The following is a 13,634-nucleotide window of genomic DNA, read 5'->3' as shown; positions in this document are numbered from 1 at the left end:
CACGCGATCTGGCACCTTCGTTTCGGAGGAATTGGACGATGAAAATTTCGCCCGGATCTCGACACTCGGCACCTCCATAATGCCAATGGAGGATTAATATTTAGACAACAAAAAACAATAACTGAAAATGTTTTTTCCCTACTGTTATTTATATCGTGTAACGTAACGTAATACATTCTTGTTTATGTTCGTATATTTACTGGAACTATAGAGCTTAAAAATTAAAATTGCAGGATGTGCGAATCTTTTGCGATCGACCTCTTGTATATTTCGAACTTACCTATTTTCCCTTACTTATTTACCTTGTAAATATATGTGATTATCTTATGTTAATTAACAGTAAACACATGCACGATATAAGCACTTATCTGTAATGCACTGCTACATGTCAGTTTAGTTAAAACACATATAATACGAACGTATAATGTATACGTACAATACAGTAAAATGTGTTAATACACGCGACGATAAGACGAACGATAGATGTAGCAAAGTACTTAACGTTAACAGTCACAGATCAACGTCGACGAAAGACACAAGCTTTCGAAACCTTTGGTTTCTTGGTTACGTTGTAAATTTTAGCTTAAATACAAGCACTGTTATATCTATGGTACTCGAGTGAAACATTACTATAAGAGCTACCTTTTAGTTGAAGTTGGGAACTTTTTAGTGAACTTTGGTGAGTTTCTGTGAATTACTAACTTTTTCTTTTTCTCTTTTTTTCTTTTATTATGTGAAATGACGTGACGAAGATACAACAAATTTGAAATCTATTTTTAGTCATGTATATGAATCTTAATGTGACTGGAAGCGTTTAATTTCTATTAGCTCGCCAGATAGATAATATTTTCATCGTTTTGCTTACGGATTACAAAGGATCTCGTTTCTATGATTTGTTTTGCCACTATTTCTACTTTATATCTGGTAGTTACTATGTTACATATTCGCTCTTTAATGACCGACTGAAGTACAAACTCGATATCTTCTATGAAATGTGTTACGAAATTATACTAATCAACGAAAACATATTTATATACCGCCTCGAGTTAAACCTTTATTAACTTAATCCATTAAACTGGCGACTATATAAGTGCAATAAACTTCAATTTTACAATATTACTTTCTGGCAAATAAATTTCTTTTTAAACTTTCTACTAAACTTCTGTTAGTTCATTAATGATACGAATACGACTGTAACCTTTCACTTACAATTTTGATAATTTGAAAATATCTCGAACGATAAACGGAGATAAAACGATCTGCCGAATAATCGTAAGCGGCAGAATTACTGAAATCTTCATGTATAAATGAAAATATCTCCGTTTTATGTAATTTCATCCGTTCGAGTAAAGTGTCACTTTTATAAAAAAAGAAAAAAAGGAATGTCGTTTGTCCAACTCTTAAATTTACGAAATTCTAAATCTCTCGGATCTTCAAGTTTCTGGGCTTTCGAATTCTCGAATTTTTGAATTTCCAAAAGTTCGTATCATCGACGTATAAGATATTTCAAAGTTATAATCTCGCAAAGGTATAATTTCCTATTTATTAAATATTTTAAAGAAGATAATTTTACAGGTATCAAAAGAAAACGCCACGAACATGAAACATCAGAAGGCATTGTTCTGCGTGCTACTGGCTCTGTTCATACACGCGAACGATGCCTCCAGAATTTTGGGCATCTTCCCATACAATGGTAAGAGCCATTTCAAGATGTTCGATGTCCTGTGCAGGGAATTAGCAAAAAGGGGGCATCAAGTCGACGTAATTGGCCATTTTCCATTGAAAACTCCATTGGCTAATTACACGGACGTCGTTGACTTAAATGGAACCCTGAAAACCGTGGTGAACGGTTTAACCACCGATTATGGAAAACAAATACAGCGATCAATTACTTATTACGTAGCTACAGTATTTGGTAATGATCTGTGCGATCTAATGAAACAGGAAAAAATGCAGAAATTCATCAAAAATCCACCCAATGATCCACCTTATGATCTGATTATCGTAGAGGTGAATATATTTAAAATCAAGAGTAATTTCGATCTATCCTGTCTCTCTTCGCGAACCAAAGTGTTTAAAACATAAATGGGACAAACTTTCCTAGATTAAAACTTTTTATAAGACATACACGATAAAAGGGCGATAAAAGGCTTAACGATAACAAAATGAAGATAATACACGTCGTAGCGAATACGAGTATATTTTTATTTATTCGTCAAATATCTTTTCTCTCTATGAAAAATCTAAAATTCTAAATCTAACGCCTTCGTTGCTGAATTTTACGGATTCGATACGGTAAAACGCGTATTTAACAGAACGTCGTATGAAATTCTCAGCAGCGAAAGCGTTAATGGCACTTTACATCAACCGTGTAATTAAATACCCCACGATACATCTCAATTAAAATTGTAAAACGAACAAATACGTAAAGTCTGACAGATCAGACGAGATGGAGTCTGCAACTCTAAGAAGATTAATGTTTCTTCCAGTATTTTGGCTCGCCGTGCTACATAGGATTCGGCCAACTTCTGAAAGCGCCAGTGGCCATCATCATATCGTCAATGCAAATGTCATTCGTCGACGATATTATGGGAAATCCTACGAGCTACGCCTTCCTCTCCGGTTTCTACAACGATAATGCCGTGGTGGACACGTTCTTCGATCGCTTGTGGAATTTCTTGATCAACTACAAGAATGCGTTGATATTTGAACACTACACAGCTGAACAAACCGACATGATGAAGAAATACCTGGGTTTACCTAATATACCCGACGTCAGAGAATTGGAGAAAACTGTCTCGTTGGCTATAGTGAACTCGCACTATAGTTATTACGGGATCAGACCAGTTACACCGGCGGTTATCGAAGTTGGTGGATTACACGTCGAAGCGGACAAGTCGAAATTAAGCCCGGTAATGTCTTGAAAAGTTTCCTGTAATTTTCTTCCAGCATTCCTCGAAGATTCCGTTTGAAACTTTCTCAAGATTTTTTTGAACTTTTCTTCGTAGTATTCCGTGTAAACTTTCTTCCGAGATCCCTCTGTGACCTTAGTTTTCTTCGAATTCTTCTTTGAGGATCCCTTTAAATAATTCCTTAAAATCTTCCGCTGCAACTTTATGAAATTTCTTTTCTAAAAGGCTTATTAGCTTCCCGTCGATCTTTTTCGCTTCCGCGCTGCAATTCTTTCTTCATCCTGTACGTATTGCTATCCCGTATTCATTCCGAACCTTTGAAGCAAATTACTCGCGTTATTCTTACGCGTTATGCTTTTCGCAAAATATTTTCCAATTTTGAACGCGAGCGAAGCGATTTTCACAAACGCGGAATCTTCTAATCGTGGTTTGTAATTGGAGACATTGAAACCTTATTGAATCTATAATGAAATGGTCTCTATCGTCTTTCTGTTATTCTATGACCAATATTTATGGCAATTAGCCATCAATAATAAGAAATCTTGTACGTGATATATTGTATATATTGTAAATTTATATTGTAGATAACTTTTACATTAACAAAATACTATAAATCATTCTGACAACTACATAGCGCATCAAAAACGTTTATCTTTCGTACGAAGTGGCATGATATTCAGGTTTCTTCTAATTTAATCGATAAAGTTGCAGAATATATTTTTAAGCGTACTATCGTTTTGCATGTTATTGGGTTGGCAATTAAGTGTCATTACCACCTAATGACAAAATCCGCAATCACTTAATTGCCATCCCAATAATATCACTGAAACAATAGGAAGAAAAGTAGAGGCAACGTCCGACAGCCAACGTGTTAAACGTTTGCCAAATCAAATTTAATGAAACGATAGGATAAGAGAAACGTCGAAATAACATTGAATTGGTGTTTTCTTAATCTAGAAACTCAAGGAATGGCTAGACATGGCAAGCCACGGTGTGGTATATTTCTCATTGGGCTCGCTAATGAACATCGAAACGTTGCCGACGGAGACGATATTGCAAATTTACTCGTCGTTAGCGAAAATTTCACCGGTAAAGGTTTTGTTGAAGAGCGCCAACGCAACGAAGTTACCACCAGGTTTACCCAATAACGTGCTGACGTTGCCTTGGATTCCTCAGGTTGCGGTGTTGAGTAAGCGAAACATATCCTTCCAAAAAGTATTTTCAAACTGCCATTTACGAGTTTGTACAGACAGTCTCGTCTAAATCTATTCGCGCAAATACCTCTGGAACTGTGCGTTGAAATTTTTCAACGTTGTTTTGTTTCAAAGGGAACGTCTTACGAGCATCGCCAAATTTTTCTAGGTAGAGGTGTTTTCCAGATTTCAACGTGTCCTTCCGATTTTTAACGAAACTACGATTTATTTTTTTGTATGCCATTCGATGTATTTTTCAATTTTCTACAAAAAAAGTATCAAGGTATTTGTATCTGAAAGATAATCCAGTGTTCGTTAAATCGAACGTATGGAGGACCGAGAAAACATGAACGTAAAAGCGCAGCGTTATCAATCTTCTTACCTTGATGCTTTTTTATGGAGAATTAAAATGTCGGCGAAAGCATCGAACGACGTATAAAAAGGATTTATAGTTCCATTAGAAAAAAAAAAAAAAAACAAAGGATACCTTGAAACCTCGAAGGCACGTCCAAGTAAAATTCGTGACCATCGCAAAACGTAACCCTCGAAACAAGTTTCATTTCCTTTTTTTTTTTTTTGTTATTTAATTCGTACTTTACAATTTGTACAGCTGGACATTTGGTAAATTAGTTTTACTTGAAACATTTTTTTCGTGTAATATATTAGGTCATCCCATAAGTTCGTTCCGTTTTTTTGAGGCGGTTATATATGTTAAGATTGTTTATATAGCTTTCAGTTTCATGAAAAAATGTAACCCCCCTCTCGTTGTACAACTTCTTCCCATTTTTCAAGTGTATTGGTCCCTTATCGCCGTATGTTTATAAATCGACACATGAAATGTATACACAAAAGTCGACACGAACTTATGGGATGACCTAATATTTACGTGTACAATAAGATATTTGCGTGGGTCGATTGTATGAAACCTGTTCGATTTTCCATTAATGTTTATTGTTAATATATTGAAAATTGATTGAGAAATGCACGAATTCCAAGGAAACTTTGTTATAGAGTCGTATAACGAGGTTCTGAGATCATAACGATTCTCACATCTGCTTAGTTCTCCGATCAAATCAGATCAGATTAAAGGATTATCGGACGTATTTCTCACAGAACATCCGAATACGCGAGTATTCATAACTCATGGCGGCCTTATGGGAACCCAGGAAGCTACCTATTATGGAGTTCCTATGATAGGAATACCGGTATTCGGTGACCAGATTAAAAACATCAACATTTTGGTTGAAAAGAATGTGGCAGTTCTAGTAGACATCGATGACATTACCGAACATACCATGGACGTTGCGTTGAACACAGTTTTGCGCGATCCCCGATACAGGTAAAGTTTCTTATACGATCGTTCCGACAATTTTTCAAATAATCTCCTTTACAACTAATGTGACAAATATTTCGAGAAGTCTAACGACATTGACAAAATATTTCCTAACTTCTTATCAGATCGTATGAAATCGTATTCCTGACACTATTATTAAAACAATAAGATTAGTCGTATCATCTCGATGATTTCAACATGATAAAAAAAGCGAAGTACTTTGAAATGAAAAATTTCTATAACGCAATGTATAATAATCCATCGGGAAATTTCCATATTCGGATAATAATCTTATCTATCTAAGTAAATTTAATATAATTTCTTACGTTACTTACTGTCATTTTAATATATCTCATTATTTTTCTCGTTATTTGATATATTTTATATGGAAAATCAAATATACAGCCCTTTAAATTTGAAACACATAATATAAATTCTAAAAGAAACAAAAATAAGATAGGGCAAGAAACAATCACTGTCTGATACTGTTTATTATTGTTTCAGAGAATCTGCAAAGACAATGTCGAAGATGTTCAGAGATCGTCCGATGCCCCCGTTAGACACAGCTGTATATTGGATCGAATATGTGCTGAGAAATGGGCCAGATAGCTTAAGATCAGCCGCTGTGAAATTACCTTGGTGGAAGTTGCATCTACTCGATGTTTTCGTCTTCTTATTTGCGTGTTTCACATTCGCAATTTATTTATTAATAGTTTTATTAAATATCGTATTAGCAAGCTTCCATAAAAAGGCCGCTCGAACAGAGAAGAAGTTGAACTGAGAAACGGGACGAAGAATATCGGCAAAAGCCTTAACAGGGTAGGAGATTACGCGTTTTTTTGCGAGGTGTACTTTCAAGGAAGCGTGTCGTTAGATAATTTTCTTAACAAATTCCCTTTGAGAGATGCAACGAGCTTTTGCCTTTTCGATGCAATCGGCTGATATTTTTTATTTAGCAGAGGAAACGATTAAACTGAGAAGCACTAAAAACGAAATAGCGAAACGACGAGAAGCTTCTCTTGAAAAGGACGCGCGGCTAAATTAGTCGGTACGAAATTTTCGCGAAAAGACCGCGAATTCACGTAAATCGTACTCTGGTGTTACATCTAATTGCAATGGAATATTCTGGACTTAAATCGAAATCAAATAATTTATATTTTATTTATAAACGTCCTTTAGAAATATACTTGAACATCGTTGATATAAATTCCTAGACAATTTTATTCAACTTCGTTCTCTTACACTGTGCCAATATCTCGCGTGGTATCTATTAGGTTGTCCAAAAAGTTCCTTTCGTTTTGTAAGGAAGTAGTAGATGCACAACATTTTCTGTTTTATTGAATTATGTTTGATCCATTTTATTCTATTACTACAAAATGGATCATACATAAATCCATAAAATAATATAAAATAAAAAATGTTATGATTGATAGAAGAATGCAAGCCAACAGAGATCAAAGTAAAGCATTAAGAGCAGTAAGGTATGAAGGGAAAGCCATAGAATCAAAAAAGGCACTGGTAAAGGAGTGCATAAAGGAAAGAGAGAGAAACTGGGGAAATGGCCAAGAAGGGAAAAGAGCAAGAAAGAGAAAGAGGGGACTAGAAGAAGTGAGAAACGGAGAGACACAGATGGAAGTAAGAGAAGAGCAAGAAAGAATGACAGCGGACTAAATTATAGAAGAAAGAAGAAAGAGAGAAGCAGAAGAGAGGGGAAAAGGATAAGGGATTCCAAATATGACATACATTACAGAAAAATCGCCAAAGAAGAGTTACCAAAATACTTAGAAGGGAGGATGAAGTGGAAGGACAGAAAAATATTAGCAAGATTCAGATGTGGAAACGAGACCAAAGCAAGGGAATACTGGAAAGAAGAGGGAGAAAAAAGATGCAGACTATGTAAAAGGAAAGAAGAATACCTGAGACATGTAATAGAAGAATGCGAAATAATAGGAGGACCAAAGGACATAGAAAGAACATTGCATGAGACTGGAGAAGGACTAACAGAACTAAACGCAACAATAGAGAAGAGAAGGACAATACAAGACGGGGAGGAACGACAATAAGGATGCACAGCAAGGAGGCTAAAGCCCAAAAGTTGCCATAGTTTTTAGTTATTAGTTTTTAGTTTTTAGAGATAGAATAATTAAGAGAGTACAATATAATAGAGTGGATATATAAGAAGCGAAATAGGTAAAAGAGATGTAAAACCGAAAGCTCGTCCAAAATCGAAAGGCACGGACTAAGCAATAATAAATAATAACAAATGACGTGCATCTATTATTTCACTTATGAAACGAAAGGAACTTTTCGGACAACCTAATATATAAATACCTTTGATGCAAATCTCATCTCGAGGTGACGATAAATGTAAATCGATACACTGTAAAACCAAGAATACAACATTTCTGACAATTAAAGATACATCGGAAAGGGATCTACGACAATAAAGGACACGTTACGCGTGCAATTGAGAACAGCAACGAAGAGCCGAGCTAGAGGAACTTAACGATGAAGCCACTTATAACTCGATTAAACGAGCCGTTGGAAGTTTGATCAAGTATAATTAAACATGGACAGGGCCACGTTTAATCGTATTAAAATTACGTAAACATTTGACAAGTTCTCAAGCAGTTTACCGAGTTCCCATGCCAGACACTAAACCTTATTCATCCGGTATCATTGTACGCTTTAGCCTGCGTAAAATGGAACTGCAACTTCCGACATTTTCCTAACCGACCAGCTAAAACCGGCGGCGACAGGGGGGTAGTTTCTTTGAAAGTTACACGACATTAAGAAAATTGCTTTCATCCGAAAACAATCTCACTTTTGTAAATAGTCGAAAAAGAAACAAAAATACCATGAAATTTTGGTAGTTCTGTAGAGTTACGATATTTTTCATCATTCGGCTCAACGAGCCATTAATAATGACCGTTCACGGAGCACGCGACGTGGAAAATTAACACAGCAAACTTGGCGATAAATAATTCGGACGCAACGTCGAATGTTCCTTTGAGAAATATATTCGAGACAGAAAGCAGGGAAATGCCTATTCAAATGGCCAGCGTTTCTGTAATTGACGAATTTGTTTGCAAGAGACAGAGTTTTATAGCACGATTAATGGGAATACTTACGATGGATTGCTTCTTCGTTATGAATAATGGAACCGAGATAATGGAATTATTTTTTTAAATGTCCGATGATCACGGAGTTTGAGAATTTGAAGGTTCAGAGGATACGAGAGTCAAAAATTTGCAGATCTTAGTATTGGAGAATTTGCACAGGCGGACGTTTGCGAAATCAAGTGGTCAGAAATTTGAAAATTTTGATATTGGAAAATTGAAGAGTTTGGAGTATTTAAAAACCTTGTTTTCGCTATGATTATGTTTATCAATGATAAATATAGAGACAGAATAAACATAAGGAAATGAGATGCCAGATAAATTTTCTAAATATACTCCTATTACCTAAATTTTCGTCGTTTGTATACAATTTATCCTCTATAGAATTTTCCTCTTTGTACTTTCTTCGTTTCCACCAGCAAAGTATGTCATTGCAAGCAAACCACGCAAACTATATAATTATAGGTAAAAATTAACAGAAACGTAAGAATAAACTCTACACGTTGTTTTCTTCAAGATAATATTTTAATTGCGTGATCATGTGACTGTCCCTTCCTCTAGACTCTACAATAATTATGACGAAAAAGCTATGCAAAAGCACAATCAGCCTTTTACGAATTCTCTTAACAGACGTTCGCGCAATCCATGGGACGATAGTGACTCATCCTGAAATATTAATACATCTATTGTTCATTTAGCTCATAATTGTAGCTCAGTATTGTAATGTGAAAACCTTGGAGTTCTTCGGTTCTATGAACCTTGTCGAGATTTATCTTCGGTGCTGGATAACTTTTTTATTCGAGACGTGGCGGTGTAGATTAGTTGGAAAGTTGACCTTTTGTGAGATACTTGAACAGCGAGTTACACAATTCCAACTGTATCTCGAATCGAAATAATTGGAAAATGAAAATAGACAATTATGTTGCTAATAATATAAAACAATTAATGCTGGGTTAAGATACCGTAGGAAAATTTTTCGAATGTTTCAAATTTCCAAACATTCGAAGCTTCTGATTTGCAAATTTTTAATTTCCTACACTCCCAAGTCTTCAGGTTTTCAAATTTTCAAACTTTTCGATTACGAGTTTTCATATGTTTAAATTATTACGCTTTCCATAGTCTATTGATATTTGATTAACATTTAATACAGATAAATTCAATATTATCAAAAAATTGGAAAACGCTTAGAAGGCAATTGAATATCCTTTGCAGATATCTGGAAAAGAGAAAGAAAAGGAACTGAAATGCCGGAAAATACTGTTCCTACTTTTGGTGGTTCTTTTTATTCGCGTAAACGACGCTTACAGAATTCTCTGTCTCTTGCCGTTCAATGGAAAAAGTCACTTCAGAATGTTCCATGCCCTGTGCAAAGGACTTGCAGAGAAAGGGCACAAAATCGATATGATCAGCCACTTCCCAACGAAAGTCCCGATCGCTAATTACACGGATATTATCGATTTAGATGGAACGAGAGAAGATGCAGTGAACAGCTTCAGCGTACAACACGCCAGAACAAACAGCGATAACGTATTACACTGCAACAAAATATGGTAGAGATTTCTGTGAATTATTATGGAAAATTATTATCTTACGAAAAGATGGAAAATTTCGTTAAAAATCCACCCAAAGACTCATCATACGATCTCATAATCACTGAGATAATTAAACGTAAACAAGATAAATGTTTAACGTTATGACTGAAGCATGAAACTCGTATTCCTATTTATTTTATCAAAAATTATTCAAATGCTCAAAAACGCATTGTTTTAAATCTACAAAATTTCTATGAAAAATTGTGATACGGTCATTTTGCTAGTTCCAGTGTTAAATATATAATTGTTGGATACCATTCAAATATATTTTTATAACATTAGCATCTATATTATATTAATATAACAAGTAGTAATTAATTGTGAAATATGTATTATTATTTTTTTTATATCACATTAATTAGAATTTTCCTTTTTTTTTTTCTTTAACGCTTATACACTCGACCATCAAAATCATAAGCGACTTGGCACAGTTACATTTATTTATGTTGTAGCATAAATAAAAAGTTGAGCAGTTTTTCTTATATGCTTATCTACAGTTTTACATGATACATATAATAAGAAACCATACATCGTTATAAACTTATATACATGTATATGTTTAGTATCTCCACTTCCATAGTTGGGCATACGTTTTAATTTTTTCGACGAATGCAATTACGTTGTTAATGTTCTCGCTCGAGTTCACGATTTCACGGGTATCGTTTTCGATTTTCAATATTTTTCCAACGTCTGTTGAGTAGCCGCGATCGAACAGCATGCGTTAATTAGACTTGTTAACATACTTCGAGATCTACTCCTTGATCTCCGATTTTAGCATCAAGAAGTTGAAATTTCATCGCTATGAGTATCCATTCGTCCGCAGTGCTTTAGGTCGCCGTGCTATTTAGGTCTCGGCCAACTTCTGGAATCGCAGGCGACCATCGTTATAAGCTTCCTGGAGGCACCTTACGTCGACGATTTTATGGGCAGCCCATTCAATTTCGCCTTCTTTCCCAGAGACGTAATGGAGAAGGCGGTTCTCGACACACTTTTCGATCGAGTTCGCAACCTGTTCGTAAACTTCAAAGAAACGCCGATATTTCGCCCTTATACGTCCGATCAGACTGAAACAATACGGAAATATTTGGCTGCGGATTTGCCAGATATCGGACAATTGGAAAGGAACGTGTCCCTGGCTTTGGTGAACTCGCACTATTCTTTTCACGGGATTAGGTCTGTGGCGGCACTCGACCACGGAAATTTCCAACGGCATCACGACACAAAGCGCTGTACCTTCAAAGCGTAAGGCTGACAGATCTAATGTACCATCGACACCCCTACGGTTCGAATATTCGGAAGAATGCATATGCGGCAATCGTCGCGGACTTCTAATAAACGCGCGCGCAGTGGGGATATCGAGGGAAAACAAAGGAAAGAATCTGTTTGGTTTTGAACCAAAAAATTCATTCTGCCCCGAGCTGCGAAGTGCGAAAGGTTAAGCGAAGCCAACACAATCAGAGAAACGGGTTTTTGACTCTTGATAATTCAGTGTTAATCGTTATTTGTTATTAATCGTTGTCAATTGTTATTTGTTGTTAATTGTTAAGAGATTAATAAACGTTATTGTTGAAAATCAAGAGTATTTCTTGTAGAAGCTTCACCGACGATCACCTCAGGCCTTTTGCCCCGGCGGTGATCGAAGTTGGAGAATTACATATTCAAGGCGACGAATGCACGTCGTCCCTGGTGGGTTCATACAGAGACTGATAACTCCTATTGTTGTATTTTTATCTTTTTCTGTTATTTCTTTTATTTTATAGTTTGTCGTTTAAACGTCCCATATATTGCGATTCGTCCTATGAAAATTCCAATTTCACCAGCTTGTAAATCGTCGCCGTCGGAAGATTTCGTTAATTTTGTTCGCGAAAGAATATTGAGAATATAGAACGCATGGGCGAATATAAATTATTTATAAATAACTGGAATTTATTTCTAGAATTTATGACCGGCCAACTTCACGTACGATCGTGACAATAATATTCAAAATTTTACTCTCTCTCGTATCGTTGAAGGAACTTTTTCATTTCGCTCGTGTTATGTCGACTATCGCAGGAAAAATCTGTGAACCGATATAAATCAGAAGTAAGCTTCGCGGGCTTGTAACGTACAACAGATCGTATCTCCTTTAGTTCTTCGTGTTCCGATTTAGGGAATGAACGATTGACTGGAAACAGCCAGCCGCGGATTAGTGTATTTCACGCTAGGTTCGTTGCTGAACATCGAAACCTTGCCATTGGACACGTTGCTGGGCTTATACGCGCCGTTCGCGAAAATTTCACCGATAAGAGTCTTAATGAGGGTTACCAACGCTGCAAAATTGTCTCCTGGCCTGTCAGATAACGTGATGATACGATCTTGGGTACCTCAGATGTCAGTACTCGGTGAGTACATCTCAACGGATTTAATGTCTGCTCTTTCATAAGAAATATGACATAGTATTATCGAATTTCTCGAACGACATAAAAATACACAAGTGTTCATAACGCATAGTGGACTTATGGGAACTCAGAAAGCTGTCCACTATGGAGTTCCGATGATAGCAATACCGATGTTCTCGGATCAGATGAGAAACATTAATATCATGATTCAGAAGAATATGCGAGTGTTATTACGTTCAGAGGATCTCGATGAACGTTCCATGGATATCGCGCTAAATGCACTTTTACACGACCCTAAATGTAGGATAATATCTTCTGCTATCTTTTCAATATCGTTACACATATTTGTTAACGTTACTATTCCACTATGTCATTAGAGGATTTTATTTATTCAGAAATATTAGAAATTAGGGTTTCCAATGATTTCTATCCTATATGATAAGTTTATTGATAGATGGATCTATTTATAATGGAAACGATGGTTATTTAACGTGAACTATTGGGTTGGCAACTAAGTGATTGCCGGTTTTGTCATTAGGTGGTAATGACAAAATCCGTAATCATTTAGTTGCCAATCCAATAAATACAATAATACGCTACAGCTAAGACAACTAAATGGATAATTCACAATTCACAATTAATAGTTTACAACTCATAACAACTCGGCAACTCAATTCTCGACTGGTCGCATCTCGACTCACAACTGGACTCTCACATCTCGACTGTCAACTTAGGGCTCCTCGCAACTCGACTCTCAGTTCTCGACTGCCTGTTAATTCAACACCCCTTCAGCCTTAAGCATCCCTTTGTCTTTTCTCATAGCCCCACCACGTACGTGTCCCGCAATCAAATTCCATTCCATTCATTTTTATAAGTTTTCTAAATTTTCGTGATTGAAAATAGTTGGAAGAAGATCATCCTGTTATCTTTTATTTGTCAATTTCGAAACTAGACGGATCTTTCTAATTGTAGATAATGTTTCGTGTAATTTTCTCTGAAATTTTAGTGTTAGAAATATATAAATCTTTGTTTGGTAAGTGATATTTTGTTATCGAATCAATTGATTGTTGAATTTCTGTCGATATTTTCGTCCATTTCGATTCATTT

The 13,634-nt window shown here is 35.9% G+C and overlaps 2 protein-coding genes across 14 annotated transcripts in view; one reads left to right on the top strand and one right to left on the bottom strand.

Annotated features, from left to right (window-relative positions):
- The window catches only part of LOC100645019 (calcitonin gene-related peptide type 1 receptor), a 164,222-nt gene that overhangs the window by 68,018 nt on the left and 82,570 nt on the right, over nucleotides 1-13,634 (bottom strand). The window lies entirely within an intron of this gene.
- On the top strand, nucleotides 470-9,073 carry LOC100645567 (UDP-glucosyltransferase 2). Its single transcript, XM_003398954.4, has 6 exons — nucleotides 470-679; nucleotides 1,576-2,010; nucleotides 2,490-2,912; nucleotides 3,870-4,101; nucleotides 5,219-5,444; nucleotides 5,943-9,073. Exons 2-6 carry the CDS (start codon nucleotides 1,600-1,602, stop codon nucleotides 6,217-6,219), a joined length of 1,569 nt encoding a protein of 522 aa, XP_003399002.1. The 5' UTR covers nucleotides 470-679; nucleotides 1,576-1,599; the 3' UTR covers nucleotides 6,220-9,073.

This window comes from Bombus terrestris, chromosome 11 (genome assembly GCF_910591885.1).
Source record: "Bombus terrestris chromosome 11, iyBomTerr1.2, whole genome shotgun sequence".
Classification (NCBI taxonomy): domain Eukaryota; kingdom Metazoa; phylum Arthropoda; class Insecta; order Hymenoptera; family Apidae; genus Bombus; species Bombus terrestris.
The sequence above is the reverse complement of the archived record's forward strand: the minus strand, read 5'-3'. Positions and strand labels throughout refer to the sequence as shown.

What these genes read in the sequence shown, in the direction of transcription:
- LOC100645567 (XM_003398954.4), top strand. Translation starts at nt 1,600, where the DNA reads ATGAAACATCAGAAGGCATTGTTCTGCGTGCTACTGGCTCTGTTCATA. An exon ending in ACAAGTCGAAATTAAGCCCG is followed by an intron (nt 2,913 to 3,869) that starts GTAATGTCTTGA and finishes TTCTTAATCTAG; the next exon opens with AAACTCAAGGAATGGCTAGA. An exon ending in TTGCGCGATCCCCGATACAG is followed by an intron (nt 5,445 to 5,942) that starts GTAAAGTTTCTT and finishes TTATTGTTTCAG; the next exon opens with AGAATCTGCAAAGACAATGT.